This window comes from Hyperolius riggenbachi, chromosome 1, assembly GCF_040937935.1.
Source record: "Hyperolius riggenbachi isolate aHypRig1 chromosome 1, aHypRig1.pri, whole genome shotgun sequence".
NCBI lineage: Eukaryota > Metazoa > Chordata > Amphibia > Anura > Hyperoliidae > Hyperolius > Hyperolius riggenbachi.
The window spans coordinates 601740245-601763915 of record NC_090646.1 but is presented as its reverse complement, the minus strand read 5'-3'; the positions used below and the strand labels follow the sequence as shown (position 1 = coordinate 601763915).

The following is a 23671-nucleotide window of genomic DNA, read 5'->3' as shown; positions in this document are numbered from 1 at the left end:
CATCATGTGAGACGCTGCAGGTATGGAGAGCGGCACTGGGGTGAGGTGATTTTTCTGCTTTGCTCCCCAACTCTGCTGTTGCAATGGCTACGTTAGGGGTGGCACTCGGTGGGGGGCACCTCTGGGCAAACTCTGTGCCCAAAGGCTGGTGCCTCTTGAACATCTCCCTTGGCCCAGCCCTACTGTACACTGTAGCTGTTTTGTTTCATTGCAAAAAAGCATAGTCTGGTGAGGTTGCTTTTTTTTTTAATCGCTGCAATGGGAAGTGAGCTGTAAAGAGAAGATCTATAACTGCTTTCTAAAGACGTGCCTTTAGTGAAATCTATTGTTCAAAGCCCTGCTATAAATGTGTCAGTGTTATGTAAATGCATAATAATACAAATAAAAATTGTGGCAGCATCTCCGGCAGCCGACTAAGAGGATGGTAGATAATTCAATGTACCGTTATCCAATAATGGAAAAAGTTTCTGCTCAGTAAAGAAAAGAGCTGTCCTATACTCTTGCATGCTTGAAGGTCACCTTGGTCCTGCATGTGACTCAGACCAGGCCGGAAATACAGAGGCTGAAATGAATATGAAGAAATGATGAAACATGGTAAGAAGCTTCCCTTCCTTTCACTCTGCTGCCAGTACTGGGGAGGAAAGTCTGTTCTTTGAATGTCACCCCCAAGCCAGTTATTGCTCATTAAGCGTAGCTAAATACAGTATTTAATAATGCAACAGCTCAATTTTGTTATTTTTAGCTCTGTCGAGAGATGCCTTTTATAAAAAAGAAAATATATTTAACATAAAATGAAAGACAACCTTTCAAGAGGCAGAGGGAGAAGTGACTGGATGAGATGTTTTGGTTGTTGTGCGGGAGACACGGAGGCCTCCTGGGCCTGCTGCTGCGCATATAAAATGAACATTTCACAAATAAGATGATGGGGTTGCTTATTCACTTTCAGTGTGGGATGGAAAACACTCATTCATAATATACTTAAAGGGGAACTGAATAGTAAAAAAAAAAACAAAGTGTTTCACTTACCTGGGGCTTCCGCCAGCCCCTTGCAGCCTTCCTGTCCTGCGCCGGTCCTCCACGATCCTCCGTTCCCCCGCCGCCAGCTAGTTTTGTTACCGCCGACGTGCCAACTGCACCTGCGCGCCCCGGGCCCAATAGAATCCTATTGTGTGCGGGAACGTGAAGAAAGATACGTGTGGCTCGGGCTGCGCAGGCGCAGTAGACGTCGGCTTACAAGTCGACGGTACGACAGTACTGAAACTAGCTGGCAGCGGGAGAACGAAGGATCGTGAAGGACCGGTGTAGGACAGGAAGGTTGCAAGGGGCTTGCAGTAGCCCCAGTTCTGCTTTAGGTCTTTGTGGAAGAATTGGCACAACAGCTTGCATTAACATTATTAAAGTGAACATGAAGTAAACATTGACTGCTGACATGTACATTTTTAACTATAGTCCTACACTTTAACCTTCCAGGCGGTAACCCCGAGTCAGGCTCGGGGTGAAAAAAAACTCAGAAGCGGTAATCCCGAGCCTAATTTGGGGTAGCCATCAGGAGGTCTAATCAGAGCCTGAAGCGCAGAGGGCATTTCAACTCTCCTCCTCCGGGATCCAAATGCCTGCAGCCATTCTACTTCCTGTCCTTGGAGGCTCTGGATCCCTCCGATGAGATCACCGTTTGTCATGATGACGATAAACAGTGATCTTACTATAGGGTTACAGCGCCACACGGAGGACGGAGGGAGAATTGCATTGCTGGATCCCAGGTATGTGAGTAAATGCAGAGGCTGCCGCAGATCTTTCTGGGGTACATTTTTTCCTGGTTTTGGGGTCTAAAAGTGTGCAATAAACTAACACCGTTATTAGGAGTTGATTCACTATAACAAATAGTATACCTTTTCAGAGTTAACATGCCTTATCAGAGTTAACATGCCTTATCAGAGTAGCATAGCGAGCGCTACAAACATATGCCTGCTAATTGGCAATGACGAGAGCTCCACTCATCCTGTCTTGAGCCCCTGAGGGTCAAATCACTTTAAAGGACATTATCCCCGCACTTTGATTGTCCCAATAGGCTGCCTGTCAAGTTTCCTGTCAAGATTATTTACAGTGGCATCTACTTGAATTACTCTAAAGTGATGATCAGGTAATGGAGTAATAGACCACTAGCACACTACTGTATCATATCTACCTCAGGCTACTTCTCCCCCTCCCCAACTAAAGATAATAATAAAGACTATTGTATGAAGCTATAATTCACAGCTGCTGTGTGCAGGTGGAAACATAGTTCCTTTTCAAGGAACTATTTTTTTTTCTTGTGCACCATCCCTGTGCATTAATACCTCCCTCCCTAGCCTGACAATTAGTCTTTAGTTCTGGCCATGGAGAAGGAGGAGTAGCAATGCAACTGTGAGCTCTGGGGTGAAAGCAGCAGGCCCAACAAAGAGTGGTATCCTATCAGCTGGTAGGTAAGCAAGGGTGACCGCACTACAACTAGGCCACCAGGCAAGCAAAATCTACAAGGCAAGAGGAAGGGGGGATCGATCACTAGACCAACGGAGAGCAATAGGAGGCCAGAGGAGGGAGAGGAGATTGGAGGACACCACTAGACTACCAGGGGAAGCTAAATGAGAGCCCAGGGTAAGAGAGGTGGGGAACTACTAGATGTAACGCTGGGTATATTTGTGTACACTGAGTTTACGATAAATCGTGGTCAGATCGTTACCTATGGTCATACATGTGAAATCAGAAGTATGCGGTACAAAAAGACTGAGGCAAGGTTAGGTCAAATAACAGGCTGAGTTCATACACTGGTGATCAGATGACTGAAGTACAGAAGGCTGAGACAAGGACTAAGTCGTTTAACAGGCTTAAGTCATACACATAAGATCAGATGGCTGAGGTGCAGACAAGGAGGAGACAGAGTCAGAGTGAAAGGCTAGCCGGGTCATACACAGAAAACCAATCAGAAGAATTACAATATACAAGGCTGATCTAACTAGAGTACATATATATCAGTAGTGTCTGCATATATATATAGCTCTGAAGACTAGCTAAACTAGGCTCAGTAGTAAGGCAAGGTCCAGCGCTCAGTGAACTGATAGCTATAACGGACAGTGAGCAACTGAATGCCCAGAGCTTATATATCAGCAGGAATAGATCACAGACCAATCCCCCAGGAAAATCGGACTAATCAGCAAAATCCCTGCACCAAGTGTCAGCTGACCGCAGGAACCAGCTGACACACCTCAGACACGCCTCCTTAACCTACAAAGGCAGCTCTGAGCTGCGTGTCCTCCTAGAGAGACTGCCAGAAACAACACGCTGACTCACATCTACAGGGGAGCCGGAGATGCGTCTGAACAAAGAGGAAGCTTTCTCCAGCTGCTCAACACTGTCAGAGCAGCCTCCAGAGCCCAGACCAGATAAGTTTGTTGCACTAGACTGACAGTGTAATTAATATAAAATAGTGAGACTAGTAGGCCACAAATGAAGGGACCACCAGTGAGTGGAAAAAAAAATGGGCACATGAAACGTGGCACAGGGATCACTATTAGCCTGGGCTGGTGCTTGAATGAGGGCGGGTACTAACAATTGACTATGGGACCCAGTGGTTTCTAGCAATGCTTCCGCTAACAGCGACTGTTACATCTCACTAGAAGAAGCAGTGCTAAAGCCTTAATGGATTGGCCACATACCGCTACTACTAAAGTGGTGACCTGTGTCCCCATAATGGCAGGTAGAAAGACTCCTGCCCCACTACTGTAACAAACTAGCCAGTTAGCATTGCCCAAAAACAGACCATGGAAAGTACGGAAATAAACTTTGGAAAATAAGCAGAATCATATCCGTTAGCTCTGGGCATGAGTGACTGACTATCTTGATTAATGAAAAGGGAAAACAATTGAGAGCCTAAGATAGCGTCATATGATTAGTATAGGAAATTAGTGTAATAGCATGTGAACTACTTACAAGGATGGGTTACCTCCAATGCAACCACTGTATGATCAGATGGGGAAAATATCCTGTCCCCACTCAGGTTAAGAAGTCGCTCTTCACAGATGTAGAAAAAGGGCGAGGGAACTCCTATCCACCAGGGTAGATAAACATACTCTGTAGAAACAGAGGCGCTTGTACAGTGTATAAGGTATTACAAACAGTTTAAAAATGGAAGGATGGTGGTTGACTTATCTCCCCACAGAAGACACGATAGTTTGGTATCAAATAAGAACAATCCCTTTTTATTTAAAAAAAAAAAAAAAAAAAAGTGCTCTATCTGCATTTCACAGTTCTGTAGTCTAATTTTTTTTTTTATGTTTCCCTGTCATAGTTAGGGCAGCACCCTCCTTCAACATCTTCAAAAGAGCTCTCAAAATGCACCTCTTCATTCTGGCCTACCCTCCCTCACTGGTGCTATAAAGCCGCCGCTGAACTCTGGTCCTCTACCTTTCGTGTCCCTACCTCTCCCTCTAGATTGTAATCCTTCAGCAGGGTCCTCCTCCTTGTGTCTCCAACCTGTTCATGTACCTCCATCACCCATCCTAGGGATCTGAGTGACCTAAACTTGCTTAATCTCCATGCTCCCATCCAGTGACTAAGTATTACCTTGTACTCATACTGTGCTGCGTGATCTGGTTTTTCTTGTATTGCTGTATTGTCCTTTTACTGTATGTCACCCCTAAATATTGTCTGTGACCTTAAAGAGAACCTGTACTGAGTAAAAATATTTAAAATAAACACATGAGGTAACTTCAAATGAGCATTGCATAGTTACCTTGCCATCAGTTCCTCTCAGAAGCTCACCATTTTCTTCTGACAATAATCCCTTCCAGTTTTGACAATATTTTGTCAGATCTGAAATATATCAGTTGCTGTCAGTAAAATATCAGTTGCTGTCAGTTATAGCTGAGAGGAAAACTGATTTACCAGGTAAATGTCCACGTTTCCCTATGGCTCAAGTGGGCGATGTTACAGTTTAACTGTGTGCTGACCAGAAAGCTGTTATGGGTAATGGCCATTTTTGAAAATGGAGGACGGAAAATTCCCTTGATCACAGTGAACAAATAGGACGCGGGACAGGAGAAAGACACTGAGGAGTAGACTACATGGAAGGTAAGTATGACTTGTGTATGCTTATTTTGACTTTTAATTTTCAGTTCAGGTTTTCTTTAACTAATGTCCAGCGCTGCTTAATATGTTGGCGCTTTAGAAATACAATAAATAAATAAAATAAATAGTTACTCCTTTTTATATTTGCCTGAGGAAGCGGGCTTCAGACCTGTGAAATGCGTTGCAGCACTTTTCTGGACGATTGTTCTTATTTGATACCTAACTATGGTGTCTTCTGTGGGGAGGCAAGTCCACCACTACCGCCCCATTTTTAAACTGTTTTTAACTAATTTTACACAGTACTGGCGCCTCTGTTTCTTTAAAGTATCCTGATTAATCGGTCAGGCTGTACTGTATATGATTGGCCATATCCTAAGCTACAATCTTCATAAATTTGCATGCGAGCCTAAATGAACAGCCTATTATCTCACTGACCCTCTTTATAGGACTGGAATTTATTATGCACAGACAGTGAGGTCTCAGGCTGCTCATGGAGTCCAGATGGCTTTGCTGTACTGTCAAATGCCACAGCCCGAACAAACAAGAACTCAAAGCATTGCAGAATAAAACAGAGATGCATTGAATCCCATCTATTTCATTATGGGCCTTCATCACCTATCAGGAGCTTGTCTGGCGATTCACACACTGGGGGAATGTCACCAAAAGAATACAAATTGCATTGACGGGCCTCTTGCAATCATGGAATGTAACAGCTAGTGAGTGTTTCTCGGTCAATAACAGGAGAGCTTTTGTAATAATTGAAACCACTTAATGTTTGCTGGCAACAACAAGGCTTAAATGAAGACTTTTCCAGAGTGATCATCAAAGGAGCGCTACCGAAAATAGACATTCTTGTAGAACAATTGATTTTGTATACAATTAAAATGTAACCGTCGGTTTCCCAAATATTTCCTATCTCTGCTGTCTACCCACACTGTAAAGGGCAAACAGAATATATTAAAGTAAAAAAAAGAAAAAAAAAGAAAAGATTTAAGTGTTAGAAAATGTGCCCCAAAGCTACTAGTGTGCAATCTCAGTGGTGTTCAGAAAACATCTGTGTGGGAGTAACTTGACCACCTCATACACAATCAATCGATTCCGGACTCAACCCTTGCACGAATAATCTTCAGAATTTATTGTAGTAATGTATGCGGTTGTACAGCAGACAAAAAAGCACAACGTTTTGGGCTATATGCCCTTTCTCAAGTGCTTAACCATCTGAACAAACTTAGACCTTCATATAAACTTATATAAATATAAATATGTGTGTTTATATGAAGGTCTAAGTTTGTTCAGATGGTTAAGCACTTGAGAAAGGGCATATAGCCTGAAACGTTGTGCTTTTTTGTCTGCTGTACAACCGCATACATTACTACAATACATTCTGAAGATTATTTGTGCAAGGGTTGAGTCCGGAATCGATTGATTGTGTATGGACTGGATTATGATTGGAGGCTTGATGGACCTCCTACGATGATCTGTGACTCCCCGAGATTAACAGAGTGATTCCTGAGGTCTGTGGACAACCCCCGTTGTGTTTAGTAACTTGACCACCCCAGAGTCCAACTCGAAACCTTTTGAGCCAGATCATTCTGTCATGCTGCCCCTATCCTTTGGAATGCCTTGCCACAAGCAATCAAGAAAGCTCCAACCCTGGAGGCATTTTAACAAAAATGAAAAGGCACCTGTTTAGTCTGGCATTCATGACTGCATAACCTTTTGCTCTTCAACACATCATTATGTAGTGATCTGAGACAAGATTATGCGCGTTGGGTCCTACAGCAGATAAACACTATACAAATGTATTGTTGTTGTTCTCTTTCCTAAAGGAACAAGGGCAGTAAGTGGTGTCAGGCAGGGAGAGAGGACCCTCATACACCAAACTGTGGGGTCACAATTTCAGGATCTAATGAATTTTGGTCTACTGAACTTTAATCTCGTGATAAGCAATACCGACCTATTTCTGTGACCAGAGCCACACTTATTAGACAGAACAGGTGAAAAAAGATATGACATAGAAATTCAAAGGAAGAGGTAGGGTAAGGTTCTCAGCAATGGTAAACGTACTAAGGGGGCTCTTCTGTAGGCCTCAAGGGGTACTTCAGCCTGTCGTAGGCAATCCATTATAGTAAACAATGAGGTTCAAAATAATTGAACGCATATAAACAAATCTGAATAACTATTTTTAGTTACTTAAAAGCATAACTGTGTGGAAAGCATTTATATATAATTATGGGGCAATTTAACTAAATATATATGCATCAAGGGGTACTTGAGATGATGTTACTCTCTATAAGGGGTACTTGGCAAACAACGTAATAAAGGGGTAGACAGTATAATATACTGAGAAGTGATGATGAGTGATAGAGGCTTCCTTTCCACGCTGTGACGTACTTATGCTTTTATGCAGTAAAGTCGTTGAAGGTGTAATGATTATAGCGTAGTGATAATCTGTGAGGATCCATTTGATAATATTAGAACAGGTAGAAACATGTAGAAAGGATGCTGCAGTCTCCTCATTGCTCTTTGGCTTAGGAAATCAGTTTTTTTGCGTATTTTTCTATTTGCTCATTACCTGCACTTAAAAGTTACGGTTAATCACAACAGCAGGGGGCCTAATGTGAAACCATCATTTTGAGGGGTAGGAGCATAAATATAATTGTTTATCTCATCAGTTTATTTTCACCTCAGGATCACTTTGAGAGACCTGTGCCCATATGCCATCAACTTTTTCTCCTGAGTTTTCTTCTAGGTGATATTGGCAACATCTACCGGGCAATTGGTGGCATCCAAGGGTAATCTGGCAACCATTCTGTGCGGGGTGGGGGTCAAGCTTACCTGTCTGACGTCTTCTTCGCTCGTCCCTCGGCGCCTCCCACAATGCGGTCCAAGCGGCAGTCACGTGATTACAAACAATTCCTCCTTCCGGGTTGAAGGAGGAAATGTTTGTAATCACGTGACGTGCGTGGACCGCATTGTGACTGAAGGCACACTGGCTCACCCACTAAACCTTGTGTTTCCTTCCCTTTTGTTTCCTCCCCACTACCCTCTAGATTGTAAGCCCGCAAGGGCAGGATCCTCCTCCTAGTGTTTCTCATACTGCTGTTATTTTAACATATGTACATGTACCAACCACATATCAACTATGTAGGTATCTGTATTTACTCTATTCAATGTCATGACGGTACAGTGTCTTGTATTTCTTATGTATATTTGTTCCCCATTATTTGTTTGTACTATGTGCAGCGCTACGGAAGATGTTGGCGCTATATAAATAATAAAAAAAAATAATAATAATAATTGTGGGAGGCGCCGAGGAACGGACCTAAGAAGACGTCAGACAGGTAAGCTTGACCTCCCCGCCCACCCCGCACAGCATTACTGGGTGAAATCCGCAACTATCCGGATCACCCGAATCCGAATTTGAGCCCATCGCTGCTGGCAACATCTACCGTTTACCCAAATTCCAAGTAAATATAAAAGGCAACTAAGCACAAAACAAAGTTATGGGGCTTGATTCACAAAGCCGTGATAACTCTTATCACTGTCGCGCTAGTGTTTTGCATGCGCTATAACGCTATAACACGCGTAACAATTTTCATCAGTAAATGTAGTAATCTCAAATAACTTTATTAGTCAGTCCCCTTGAATATAAATAATCAGATATCTCTTACCATTACAAAATACTAGTGACAAACACTGGCCGTGTCCCACCAAAAAAGCACTAGCAATTTGGATTGATTTTGGAGTGATTCTATAGCGATTTGGTGTGAAACAGCCAATACGATTTTATTGCACAAGCACTTTTAAAAACACTGGAAACCACTGGCAATCAAAAAAGCTCTTCAAAAGGAACCCGACGTGGGAGACATATGGAGGCTGCCATATTTATTTCCTTTCAAACTATACCAGTTGCCTGGCTGTCCCGCTGATCTCTTTGGCTGCAGTAGTGTGTGAATCACACACCTGAAACAGGCATGCAGCTTATCCAGTCAGCCTATGTTTGACAACACTGGATGGGTGGAGTTACATACCAATATAAGCAATTTAAAGTTATAGGAAGTATGAATGCTGAAACCAGGAAAAAGTGGGCATCCTGAATATTTACTACTATATGTCACTACAGTGCCTCTTTAAACAATGTGCACTGAAGCTATCCCTGCTGCTTCTAAGGCATTAAATGAACTCTCTCATGAGCTGTGTCAGACGGGCAAAGTAGGGAGAGAACAATGCGCTTAACCAAAATGATCTTTCGGTCAAACATCAGGGTGGCCGTACTCAAGCTAGATTGACAGACATGGCCTTTACCAGCCTACTGGTAGATGTCAGAGAGCAGTGGACTCCTCACTTACCCCACCCTGATGCCAGGAGCACCCTAGAGTATGTACCAGGCCTTCACTTTCACAGACAGAATCTTCAGTGTCAGCATTCAGATCATGTAGAATATTCATTATAATTCAGAAGTGCTTATTATTCAGAGCAGGACTTTAGTCATATTCACACTGCTTGCCCAGACAAGCTAACATACAATGGGACACAGCAAGACACTCTCACCAAGAGATATATTTATATATATGCGTCTCAATACATCATGTTAGTATTTATGTAAATTTACCAACAGTAAAAGTAGCCCCAACTCACAGAACAGTTGGCGTTATTAGCAACACCGACTGGTACGCTATTGTGAAATTCTATTGGAGTCCGGCCTAGATGGAGGAAATTATGGCATTAATGGGTAAAGTAGAGCTGTTTGCCTGCAACAGAAGGTATTTGTGTGGTGTGGCTGCATGGCAGATATGGAATACTGCAGGCCACAGAGGTGAGCATTCGTTACGTCATACCTCCTCCATGCAGCTGGTGAATGGATAACTAATGCCCATTTTTTAATTTATAGAGAAGTGTTTGTAAGGAGATAGAAAGAGGAACATAGGGGAAAAGAAGCAGGAAAAGTAAAGGACAACTGTAGGGAGAGGTATATGGAGGCTGCCATATTTATTTCATTTAGAGCAATACCAGTTACCTGGCTATCCTGTTGATCCTCTGCCTCTAATACTTTTAGCCATAAACCCTGAACAAGCATGCAGCAGATCAGGCGTTTCTGACAAGATTAGCTGCATGCTTGTTTCTGGTGTTGTTCAGACACTACTACGGCCAAATAGATCAGCAGGACAGCCAGGCAACTGGTATTGTTTAAGAGGAAATAAATATGGCAACCTTCACATACCTCTCATTACAGTTGTCCCTTAAGAGAATTAAGGTATTTTAAATACATCATTGATGATGTATGTCTCAAATCTACATTAATATTCAGCACTAGGGATGAACAGTAAGATGCAAATAATTTCAAATTTGTGCTGAATTATATAAATCTTTGTGAAAATGTATGCAACTGTGATGATTTGCTCAGCTGCCTGTGCAGGCAGGCAGCCTTTTGACCATTGTGTAGGTTTGCATGCTGCAGGACTCTGGAAAGAAGAGCTTCTGTCAGTTTTGCAGCTTGTGCTTGCAGAGGAATTTGCATACGTTGTCATGCAAATTGCCTGGCCACATTCATTGGAGGCGTGTACTATAAGTACTATGTCTTTCCCACAATGCTTCGCTGGTCATAAGGATTTCGTCCTATGTAACACTCCTGGTGGGGTGTCAGCCTTACCCTCTGTTTGAAGATCAGCTTAGAGTAATTCCTGGACCTGTGCTAGGCAGATTTCCCTAGTGCAGTTAGGATTGTTTATCTGTTTTGTTTGTCTGTTGCGATTGTCCTGTCCCAGCGGTGGTCGATAGGAAGTCGTTCTGATCTCTGTTCTTGGAGCATAGTTGGTGCAGCGGTTGCTACCAGCTATCTCTTCTGTTCTGCCTCTCTGGATCGCGCTAGCCACTTTTTGCTAGCGCTGTGGATCCTTCTGTTCTGTCTCCTGGGATCGCGCTAGCCACTTTTTGCTAGCGCTGTGGATCCTTCTGTTCTGTCTCCTGGGATCGCGCTAGCCACTTTCCGCTAGTGCTGTGGATCCTTCTGTTCTGCTACTCTGTACCTGGATCGCGCTAGCCACTTTTCGCTAGTGCTGTGGATCCTATCTCTCGCTTGTCCCTGTTTTCGTGTGTCTGTCTTGTCTGCTACGACCGCTTGCTGGAGGCTCGGTGAGGTAACCGTTAAGCAAGCGTTCGCGTCCTCTGTTTCATGTTTGTCTATCAATGGTTAGTTAGACGTGCTTGTCTCTGTTGTGTTTATCACGTGGAGACCGCGCATAACCGCGTGCACTGTTGCGAATGAGTGCGGTGTTCGCGGTTAGCTAGCGTTTGTTGTTTTCCGCATCTTCTCGTATTATTTGCTGTGCCTTTGCAACCCTCGTATTCTATTCTGATCTGCCTTGTGTCACGTCTGGCGATCGCACCTCTCGCAATCGCGTTCCTATTTCATATCTGCTGTTGTGTGTGCGCGGTCGCGGGGTGGCGACTGGATTGGGGCGCACACATACAACCTGTCCCTTTGCTCGTTCTCATTCGCAATCGCCTCTCTTGCGATTGCGTTCTGCGCTTCGTACAATTCCTGTCTGGCATTTGTGGAGGTACAGAGGATTGGTTCCTCTGCACTCCCCAGCGCCATCTGCCGACAGGAATTTCCCTCTACAGGTGCGTAGCACCTTTTGCTGGGTGCCTGCAATTATACGCTTGTGGAGGATTTCCGCCGTGTCAGCGCACGCGTTGTGCGCTGATCACGGAGAAAGTTCCTCAATCGTTACAGCAACTTGGAAATGGACCAATCAAATCCCACCTTGGTAATTCGATTGGCCCATTTTCAAGCTGCATACAAGATTTGGATACTCCATCAACTCGAAATTATTTGCATCTCACTGACCATCCAAATTCATTCCAAATTGACAGGGAGAAGCTTTGGTAGTCAAGGTTGGATGTACTCATCTGTCTTATGGCCTTCCTTCTATGCGTAGCAGCTACCCTTCCTTTACATGTGCTGCCCCCTCGTACACATGTAACATCTATGTACAGAAGTCCATGCACAGCTCTATTGGAAAACAGCTGCCCTATTCCATGTATTGCCCCCCATCTACAGCCTCCATTTTCCATTTGCACCCTTCTTTTCCATATGCGGCAACTCCTATTCCATATCTAGATGCCCTCTTTGACAACAGATGCCGTAGGCCTGGGCCTTTGTGGCCTTTCTAGAAATCTGTCCCCATTGATAGTAGATAGCAAAGGATTATACATATTGGTCCTTATTCAATTTTTTTTGAGCCATATCCTACTAACTTTACTCCTAAATATTCTCCTGGGAGATAATTTTTCATCTTCTCTTTAGAATATCTTTTCAACATTCTGCAGTTGAAAAAGTACCACAAGTAGGTAAAAGGGACTGTGGAAATTGTAATTTCTGAGTATTTTCTTGCTTGCTGGTGGCTTAAAAGGTAATTTATTGGTAAAGTCTTATCATCTAGAAGAAAACTTTAGAGAAGTTAATTGAATAGGGGCCTCTGGCTTTAATAATAATCTGTACTCTAAAATTCTTACAATAAAAAGCATACCATTCTATTCATTATGTTCTCCTGGGCCCCTCTGTGCTGTTTCTGACACGCCCTGCTGCAATCCTGGCTTGTAATTGCCAGTTTTAGGCAGTGTTTACACACAAAAGAAATGGCTGCTAACCAGAGTGTGATAGGCTGAGAGGAACTCAGTCTGGGACTCGTACAGAGCCTGCAGGGGGCAAGGAGAGGGTGTGTATAGCTTATATCCTATCACAAGCAGACCAGCACATTCCTGCCTGAGTGCCTGAGCCCGACAAAGCCGTCAGAGGAAAGAAGATTAGATTATACAACAGAGAGAATACAGCCACTGTGCAACTAGGAAAGGCTGCAGTAAGACAGACCACATTAGAACATGTATAGGAACTTATAGAATAGAAGAAATAAGGCAGAACATTTTGTTACAGAGTCTCTTTAAAGAATATCTTAACGCTGCAAAGCCAAAGTGAAGCACTTCACATGTTGGTGTAATAAGAAAGGCTAATCACATCCCAGCTGGCTGCATGAACCCATATATATAATGTCCGGCTGTGGCTGATCAGCCCAATGAGGGTTCTGAAAGCTCTGCCATATGTAAGGCACACATGGTTTGCTTGGGATGGTTAGCAGAGCACTGGCTCTGAATTTGTGCACCATACACTTCTTCCATGTCTCTGCAATCCTTCTCTGCTCGTTGGCGGTGGCACCTTTGCTGATACAGCCAGGTGGGGTGATCTTTGGCTAAATTCTCCCAGGAATCCAGGTCAATGCCAAGGATTTTCATGGAGACTTAGAGCTTGTCCTTGATGCATTTTTTCTGTCCACCTCGTGTGCATTGTCTTGGGGAGAAGTGTATCCGGTAAACAGACAATGTGGCCCGCCCACCTGACCTGGGCTCTCTTCAGGAAGGTGTAGATAGTTGGCAGACCAGCTTGAGAGAGGACATCTAAGTCTTGAACCCTGTCCTGCCAAGTAATTTAAAAAGGGTGCCCCGGTAATTTGGGCACAGAGAAAGCCGCTATTAATATACTGGTAAAATTGACCTATATTCTACTATTTTGGGAATTTTGGTAATTTTTACCAATATTTTACTATTGCTAATTAGAGATGTCGCGAACCTCCGATTTTATCTCCACAAAAGGATCGGTTGGGCTTCAATGGGGAGGCGAACTTTGAAAAATAGAAAAAATTCTAACGCCTAGAAAAACGATACAAAACATGTTTCAAAGGCTCTAATACCTGGAGGCAGACATGATTGAATGAAATACACATCAAATGTCCCAGGCTAACATCTAGATTTCACACAAATCCCTATTTTAAGCCCTCCACCCTTCTACCTATTCCCTCCTCCCTCCTCCCCTCCTACCGGAGGGAGGAGGGTCTCATCTGCCAGAGAATTATATTATTTCAAAAGCCACTTTACATACCATAGCTGAGAATTGAACCTAGGTCTTACTGTGTGGTGGGCAAGTACCTTAACCGCTGTACCACAACAGTACTAACTGAAGCTGGCCTAGCATTTACCATTTATGCTCAATCCAAGAGAAAAATTAGACAAGATAGCAGTGTTAGGAAGACTTGCCTAAGGTCTCCTACTGAATAGGTGCTGGCTTACTGAACAGACAAAGACGAGATTCGAACTCTGGTCTCCTGTGTCAGAGGCAGAGCCCTTAACCATTACACCACGCAGCCACTGCTTACAGATATGTAGCCAGACATGGCCTTGTATTTTGTGTTCAACAGTTGTCAAGAAAAAAATTAGACAAGATAGCAGTGTTAGGAAGACTTGCCTAAGGTCTCCTACTGAATAGGTGCTGGCTTACTGAACAGACAGAGACGAGATTCGAACTCTGGTCTCCTGTGTCAGAGGCAGAGCCCTTAACCATTACACCACGCAGCCACTGCTTACAGATATGTAGCCAGACATGGCCTTGTATTTTGTGTTCAACAGTTGTCAAGAAAAAAATTAGACAAGATAGCAGTGTTAGGAAGACTTGCCTAAGGTCTCCTACTGAATAGGTGCTGGCTTACTGAACAGACAGAGACGAGATTCAAACCTCTCTCTCTCTCTCTCTCACCAACACTACATGCTGAAGCCAGCCTAGCATGTACCATTTATGCTCAATCCATTTATGCTCAAAAATACAATTCCGCGGAAAGCGGTGACCATCCCTACTGGAGAGAGAGAGAGAAAGAGAGAGAGATGAATCTACCTGGCTATCTGGGGTTCTCTTTGGACAACTGTTGAACACAAAAGACAAGGCCATGCCTGGCTTCATATCTGTAAGCAGTGGCTGGATGGTGTAATGGTTAAGGGCTTTGCCTCTGACACAGGAGAACAGAGTTCAAATATCGTCTCTGTCTGTTCACTAAGCCAGCACCTATTCAGTAGGAGACCTTAGGCAAGTCTTCCTAACACTGCTATCTTGTCTAATTTTTCTCTTGACAACTGTTGAACACAAAATACAAGGCCATGTCTGGCTACATATCTGTAAGCAGTGGCTGCATGGCGTAATGGTTAAGGGCTCTAGCTCTGACACAGGAGACCAGAGTTCGAATGTCGTCTTTGTCTGTTCAGTAAGCCAGCACCTATTCAGTAGGAGACCTTAGGCAAGTCTTCCTAACGCTGCTATCTTGTCTAATTTTTCTCTTGGATTGAGCATAAATGGTAAATGCTAGGCCAGCTTCAGTTAGTACTGTTGTGGTACAGCGGTTAAGGTACTTGCCCACCACACAGTGAGACCTGGGTTCAATTCTCAGCTATGGTATGTAAACTGGATTTTGAAATAATATAATTCTCTGGCAGATACCGGAGGGAGGAGCCCACAAGAGCCTAATTAAAATCTCCCTAGCAGAGTGTGTAGCAGCTGTCCCTTAACTAATTAGTATAGGCAGATGAGTGAATCAAATGGCTCAAGGACCTTGCCTTGTATAAGGGGGGGGGGGGGGGGGGCTCCACCAGTGAGTGCAGTCCGATTGGCAATAATGTGTCTGCTGACTGTGATGGAGAGGGTCAAAGTTTTGCTCCATAGAGTATTATGGGGCGAATCGAACTTCCAGGAAAGTTCGCGTTTGGTAGGCGAACGCGAACCACCGATGTTCGCCTGGAACCGTTTGCCGGCGAACCGTTCGCGACATCTCTATTGCTAATACCTAATTCTATTCTTTCTTGAACAGTCCCTCTATCGATGCTTAACCCTAACTGATACTGCCTATTCTCCGCCAATATCAGCACCGCCTCGCCCTGCTAAACTCCCCCTCCGCCGATATCTGCTCCACCTAATTCTGATATTTATAATACACCACCACGAGGGAAATAACCCATGCATTTCCCTCAATTGAAAGCCAAGCACCCTATATTGGCTGTTAGGCTGTCTGCAGACCAAGTTAAATGGCAGAGTGCTGTCTGGGAGTGAGCATTTGCCTCTCTTGTGATTGGATTTTAATTGAGGGGCAGTCTTGGGTAATCCCAAAGGCGATGTGAGCACTAGGATCCACTTATGCTCTCCCCCTTTTGTTATCGCATGCAGGATGGGGGTCATGGGTGGTGGCAGAGCCCAGATCCCTTACCGGTCATGTGCACCAGTATATTTTGAGCGACAGGGAGAAGAGCATTAAGAGGGACACCTGCACACGGTGTCCCCTGCTAGTCACTTAGTCTACGATTATGTGCAACTCAACTCTCTCTCGTGTATATATCTGTGTATATGCAGCGCCTGCTAGATTTGGTAGTGCAGACACAGGTGCAAGTATTTGCACCTTTCATTGGCTGACAGGCTGTCTGCAGACCAATTTAAATTCTCTTGCGCTTGGCTTTTAATTAAGTGGCAGTAGTGGGTGATTCCCCTGGTGGTGTGAGCATTGGGGTCCACCCGTGCTCCCCCCTTTTGGTGTTGTATGTGGGATGGGGGTCTCAGGTGGTGCCAGACCACAAGGCCCACACCTGTCATGTGCACTAGTGTTTTGTCATCCAGGGCACTATCTGCAAGGAAATTGTATGGTCTCCCAAAGTCTGTGTGGGTTTCCTCCGGGCACTCCAGTTTCCTCACACATCCCAGAAACATACAGATAAGTTAATTGGCTTCTCCCTACATTAACCCTAGACTGCAATGGACATATGAGTATGGTAGGGATTAGATTGTGAGCCCCTCTGAGAGACATTCATTAACAAGACAATATACTCTGTAGAGCGTTGCGGAAGATGTCGGCGTTATAGAAATAGTAAAATAATAATAATAATAAAAAAACCTGAGTGTTTCCAGACCAAGACTCTGCACAGCACCAGCCGCACACACTCTGTGATTTGATTTTTTAAGGAGGTGGTCACAATAAGGCTCCCTCTCCCTCTGAGCTCTGATGGTGACCTCCGTGACCTCCCATCCTCTCTCTCCCGCCCTCAATTCTTTGCGCTGTTTTGCAAGCACACCGACGCCGCCTAGCAACCTCCCAACCTTCTGCACAGCTGTCAGATCTGCGGATTTGCATATAAGAGCAATGGAACTACAGGGAGTAACGTGATTGCATCTACAAAGGCAGCTTGAAAGAGACCGATAACACAAATCACGCTGTAGAGACCTGCCAGAAAACATATCCTTTCCCCGTTTCTCCTCCAAATGTGATGTGTGACAGATAATTGAACATATGAAGGCTCTCTCCATCCTGAGCTGAATAACTTAGTCAATCAGTTCCCATCAGTAGCAGACTGTACTGTACAGTGATCTCAGCCTGTCATTTCATATTCTGCAGATAGAAATGTGCTTCATACAGTTTATTAATCACTCTGGACTGATTAAAGGTCTAGGCGTTATTTACTGCATGTAGAAGCAATGTATATAGTTGGGGCCACAGTCACTGTGTTTGCATCCACCACTAGCATAGGATCCATAAATGACATCGGCCTTGTTGCAGTTTGCGGCTACTCTCTTATCTATGGATATGTGGAGCCTGCAATCTCTATGCAGGGGCGGGACTACACTGAGCCACTCCCCCCCACAGAATTCTGTCATATACCCCCCTCCCCTAATAACCTCCATCACTGGGGGTGCGGAGCCTAGTCCTGCACATAGTCCTGAATGGAAGCAGAGCATTATACATTACCTGTTCTGGGAATCAATACAGGTCCCTCTTCACTTCCTACTCAGTTTGCAAGTGTCATTCAGCTAGCCAATCAGCATGAGGCCATGTCATGTGACAGAAGCCGCATGTTGATTGGCTAAACAAAGCACAGAGCAGGTAATTTCTTCGGCAACTATGTCTGTAAGACTTTTCATTGTGCGCTGTGCAAGAGTTCGGTCTGCATCAATAAATGAAGACACCTGATTGAGTGCTTTAGGCAAGTGCTACAATTTAGCTTTATCACTTAGCCTGTAGCAAAGCCATTAGACTCTCCTGTGTTTTGGTAAGATCAGGAAGCAACTATACATCTGAAATTACAGATTAATAACATATTCAGGAAATAGTCAGCCCTAAATGACAAGCCAGGAGGCATGCCTAGCTAGCCTAGCTACAAGGCCTTTCACTGACATCTATGCAGAAGCAGCAGCCACTAGCAATATAGTTTTAGGTGGTTACCTGGCTCTTGGGATTTCTCCAGCCTTGGCTTCATCTATAAATTGCATTATATGATCTGTATATAAAAAAAGCGGCTTATGGTTCTCATTTCAGAGCTCCGTTAACTTTACAATAGCAGACAGGGCCTACTCCACAGAGCCGTGAACCTAATACCCAATCACATTTTCCAGTCATTGCAGAGCGGCTAAACTCTTACTAACATTATTAGGAAAACGCAGGAGAGATGTAACACGGCTGCAGAACGCTGTGGAGAGAGTGCGAAGAATAGCTTATTAAGGAGCTGAATTAGAGTAGAGGGCAGCCCACACAGTGACTAAAGGTTGGAAATCCTTCACGTTTACCTCACAGAAACTAGCCTGTGTTAATCCTCCTCCCATCTACCTTGATTAGTTCTGGGGCTTGCTAAATTGGAAAGGCCATTATCCTTTCTGAGAGGTCATATTTCACGTGGCGCTGCAGCCATAATGTTTAACAACGTCTTTAATATGAAAGACAAAGTGCTGTAAGCCCCAGACAGCAATGGAATGAGCCGTTCAGAATCTATACTGTGAACTTTAAATCATGCTTCTCATTGGCTCCCTGCAGTGTCCTTAAAGTAAATGTTGGATGGACTTGAGCGATTCCCTCATTATTCATCGTATAGGCCCTTCTGCCTAAGTGAGATCGGTGGAACAGAACACACATCTATTCTACTTGTCATTTGTTGTTTAGACAGTGGTTAGCCTTATAGAAGCCATTTTGTTGGCTAGAAGGGTACCTGAAGTGACATGTCACATAAAGAGATAAAAACAACATATAGCACAAATTCTACATAAAGTTTTTTGTTTTTTTTTAATTGCAATGTGGCTTATCTATGCCGTTGTAGCAGTGGGACCACAGCAACAGTTCTCCTAATTAAAGCCATAAAATGTTTGTGTGGCTATGAAAACATTCCCCGACAGTAGGATACTGTTAAAAGTTTCAACAGGTCATAATTTCTATGTGTAGGAGCTAAATGAACTGTAGACAGGTCTGTGTGAAATTAAACATGGCATCAGACTGAGATTTTCAGCTAGAGTCCTTTTCCACTGACTGCATTTCGATCCAATTTTTGGATTGCATTCAGATCACAGATCCTGAGGGCACCATTTGTATGTTAATTGTGGTGCCCCTTGATATTGTTGCCACAATTCTTGTGTTCGGAATCTACTTACAACCATACCTAAAGCCCCATCTACACGATACGATTCTTTGTACGATTCGATTACGATTCCATTTACAATCCGATTAAATCCGACATGTCCGATTGGGATTAAATTCAATTTGCCATTGTTTTGCAATGGCAATTCGAATTGAATCGAATACTGATCGGACATGTCGGATTTAATCGGATCGTAAATATAATCGTAATCAAATTGCACAAAGAATCGTATAGTGTAGATTGGGCTTAACAGTTTCTTCTCCAAACTCCAAACTATGGTTAATAGATATGTATGGGTCTACAAACAACCTATAATGTCTAACGCAATTCTAATATTACATGCCTCCAAGCTAGGTTTTGGCCTACCGGATTTAGAGGCGTATTAAAAGGCAACAATTACGGACCGGCTTGATCCATATAGTATGGAGAAACAACTAAACCTTGGGTTAAACGTGAGCAAGAGAAAAATTATAAACCTTATTTGGAGACCCTTTTCATTAAAGACATCTCCTCTACTATATCTGACATTGTTATAAGAAAGACTCTCACAATATGGAGGGCTTTAACCACTGCATCCAGATCAGAACAGCTGGAATTACCACTCTCTATACAGATCAATGCCTTATCATTCATCCTTGACAATATTTCATTGCATAATTGGTCAGCAGCTGGCCTGGACACCGTTGATAAGCTCTTTACAGGAAAAAATTGTGGTGCCCCTTTCCCACTAATGCAAATCTAATGCATGTTGCATTTTTCCTGCGTTTGGGATTAAGTCAATGGGAACGTAAGAAAATTGCATACTATGTGCAGTGCCATGTGACTTTCTTGCAATTTACCCGCTTTAATTATTATTTAACCACTTGAGGACCCACCCTTTACCCCCCCTTAAGGACCAGCGCTGTTTGTTTGGATCTGTGCTGGGTGGGCTCTGCAGCCCCCAGCACAGATCCGCGGCCACACAGAGCGATCAGATCGCCCCCCTTTTTTTCCCCCTATGGGGATGATGTGCAGGGGGGGTCTGATCGCTCCTACCTGCAGGCATGTTGCGGGGGGGGCACCTCAAAGCCCCCCTCCGCGGCGACATTCTCCCCCCTCCCTCTCCTACCTGCTCCCCCGGGAGATCCGGGCTGCACAGGACGCTATCCGTCCTGTGCAGCCAGTGACAGGACGTCCCCTGTCACATGGCGGCGATCCCCGGCCGCTGATTGGCCGGGGATCGCCGATCTGCCTTACGGCGCTGCTGCGCAGCAGCGCCGTACAAATGTAAACAAAGCGGATTATTTCCGCCTTTGTTTACATTTAGCCTGCGAGCCGCCATCGGCGGCCCGCAGGCTATTCACGGAGCCCCCCGCCGTGAATTGACAGGAAGCAGCCGCTCGCACGAGCGGCTGCTTCCTGATTAATCAGCCTGCAGCTGGCGACGCAGTACTGCGTCGCTGGTCCTGCAGCTGCCACTTTGCCGACGCACGGTATAAGCGTGCGGTCGGCAAGTGGTTAAAAAAAACAACTAATCAATCATTGAAGAAATGCAGAGGCAATTGCACTGTGAAAAACCTTACCCTAACCAACCCCCAAACTGATACCTAAATCTAACAACCCCCCCCTCGACCTATGCCTAACCCTAACCAGCTCTGCCAACTGATGCCTAGCCCTAACAACCTCCCAACCTATGCCTAACCTTAAGCAACCCCCCAACCTATGCCTATCCCTAAATGACCCCTAACCTATGCCTAACCCTAACCAACGCCTCAACGCCTAACCTTTACCAACCCCCAAAATAATGCCTAGCCCTAACACTCCCCCAACCTATGCCTAGCCCTAACTGATCCCCCCAATCGATGCCTAACCACTGTGGCTACAAATATCGGGCAGCGGTGGCATCGCCATTGGAACTTATGTTAACAGCTGCAAATAGCAGCTTTAAGTAGTAATTCGGGGACTGGAGCTGCATGCTATACATACTGCAGCTACAAACAGTGGGCGTGCCTGCTATTTTATCGGGCACCTCTGGCACCCTTACTACCACTGATCGTGTCTGTTACCATATGTTTCCATGGCAGTGCCAAAAGCCCCTGCTTTGCATACAGGTACTTTACTTACTAAGCTATCAGGAACATTTAGATTACTGCTGGGAAATGAGCTTTGATTTACAAAATATATGATCCAATATGTCTTGCACTTCATCAGTAGAGATGGTCTATGAGCGAATTCCAAGCTGCATACAATTTGTAGAGCATTTGCATGGAACTATTAGCATGTCATTGGCCATCTGCATTTGATCAAGGTGGATTTATACTTTTTCTGCTACTAGGCCAAGTATGTTGTGCCTTGCCTTTCAAGTGCAGCAGCGCCCCTCCCATTCCATGTGCAGCCCCCACTTCCATGCATATCATCTATGTTCAGCAGCTACTCTCTTTTACAAACAGCTTCCTTAGGCATCAATTTCCCTTATGTGTTGCTCCCAATTTTCAGCCTCCTCTTTAATATGCAGCAACCCCTCTTTCATTTTCAGGTGCCTAATTGGGCTGCAGCCGCCCCAAGGCGCAGGCCTTTGTGGCCTTCCCAGATATACAGCCCTGCATTTAGTAGGGTCTTGAATCCAGCCCTGACATATACTCACGCACACAGCGGAACGATGTACTGAGCTGTACAGCAGATGACAATGTGCAATAATAAAGGAGAGTCTGGGCATTCAAGTCAGGCTCCGTCTGCAAACCACACTCTTCGCTGGAGAGCATCGCTGAGAGATACATTTGTATGTGTCTTACCTCCCTTAGAGGGTCATTGAGCTCACTCAGAATATTGTCCTCATCAAAGATCTTTCCTTGGTATCTGTGCTCATAATAATCATGTATCTTCTGTCGCATGTCAGAAGGCAATTTGTGGAATGACATGTACTGCTCCACTTGTTTGTACTGTGAAAGAGAGAGAGAAAAAAAGAAATATTTGCTCAGAAATGAATTCTTTATAGGAAAGGAGAAAGAAGCTCATCTCGAGTGGCTGTAACAGCAATCCTGTCTATTCAGAGTGGTGCATAGCTACAGAGCTGCAGTACATGGCAATATATAGACATGAAAAATGAACCTGTCCATAAAAAATGAAAACATTCAAAGGTAGGTATAACCGTTATTATTCATAGGGTGGTCAGAAATACAGATTTCCGATGGATTTCGCCTTTCCAGTAAGTGCCTTTCCAATTTTCACGAAATACAGCGAAAACTGGAATTTCATAGTACTGTAGTACTATGTAACATAGTTCGTTTGATTGAAAAAAGACAACAGTATTGGAAAAAAGTAGAACAAGCATCACTAATACACGAGATCTCAACACTGAAGCTCACAAGGGTAGCAAGGATGAATATAGCAAGGGTGTGTGTGCAGAAAGGATCAGAATTAAGAGGACACAATCCACAAAAACACAGAAGATGCTATAAATACCGCACCACTATACTTAGTATCAAAAAATTGCTTTATTGGTTCACAAACCAAATCATCTGAAGCAAATAAATGTGATAAATGAAAAAAACAACCACCATAAATGTGCAGCATGAAGTGAAAGACCGGACCAGAATAGTGACACGGCAGCTGGGTCACCGTGTGTACAGTGAGCTGTGGAGCTAGCTGAAGTATGAATGAGCGGCATTACAAATAGAAAGGCAGCGAACATGGGTATGCTGAAACTATTGAACAAATGTATATAGATGTATAGATGTATATTGTTAAGGTTTGGTACTGGCGGTCTTTTCTGTGTTTCAGTTGCTGTGAGGTAATTTTACCTCCTAAGAGATGCTGTTGTTAAGCAAAGTTTTGAGCTGTATGCTTGTCAGGTCCAGCTTGAAGCGGATTGGTCGGAGCTTCATTCCCTCCAAAGCCCTTAGCCAACCAAGGGGTTGGTTGAGGTGAAACAAAACCAGCCCTGTCAGAGCAGTCAGTGTCACTTGAGGAGAACTCTAGGACAGACCTGAGCTCCTGCCCACCCACCCGTCCCTCATTTCCTTGCTTTTGTCGCAGGCTTTTCTTATTGGGGGGTATGGTAAAAGAAAATAACTGGTGGTGGCGATCGTGTCGGGTCCACAGACCATCGATTGCTTTTGTGTTGGTCAATTTATGTTTGTGTTCATATGGAAATAAAGTTACATGGTTATTGAATTATACAATAAAGTTGGTAGTTTGTTACACCCCCTTTTTTACCCTCCAATAAACAATGGCCGTGGCCTGTTAAACGCCAATGGTGGTGTGTGTCTCATTTATTTAAATAAGTGATAAATAGTTAATGTTTTGATGTTTAATAATGTTGAATGCA

General features: G+C 44.1%; 1 protein-coding gene across 2 annotated transcripts in view; it reads right to left on the bottom strand.

The window, feature by feature from the left end:
* The window catches only part of HCN1 (hyperpolarization activated cyclic nucleotide gated potassium channel 1), a 537736-nt gene that overhangs the window by 41360 nt on the left and 472705 nt on the right, over nucleotides 1-23671 (bottom strand). For both annotated transcript variants that reach the window (XM_068249552.1, XM_068249560.1), the window contains exon 5: nucleotides 22137-22283. In XM_068249552.1, coding sequence (XP_068105653.1) covers nucleotides 22137-22283 — 147 coding nt within the window. The remainder of the gene's footprint in view (nucleotides 1-22136; nucleotides 22284-23671) is intronic.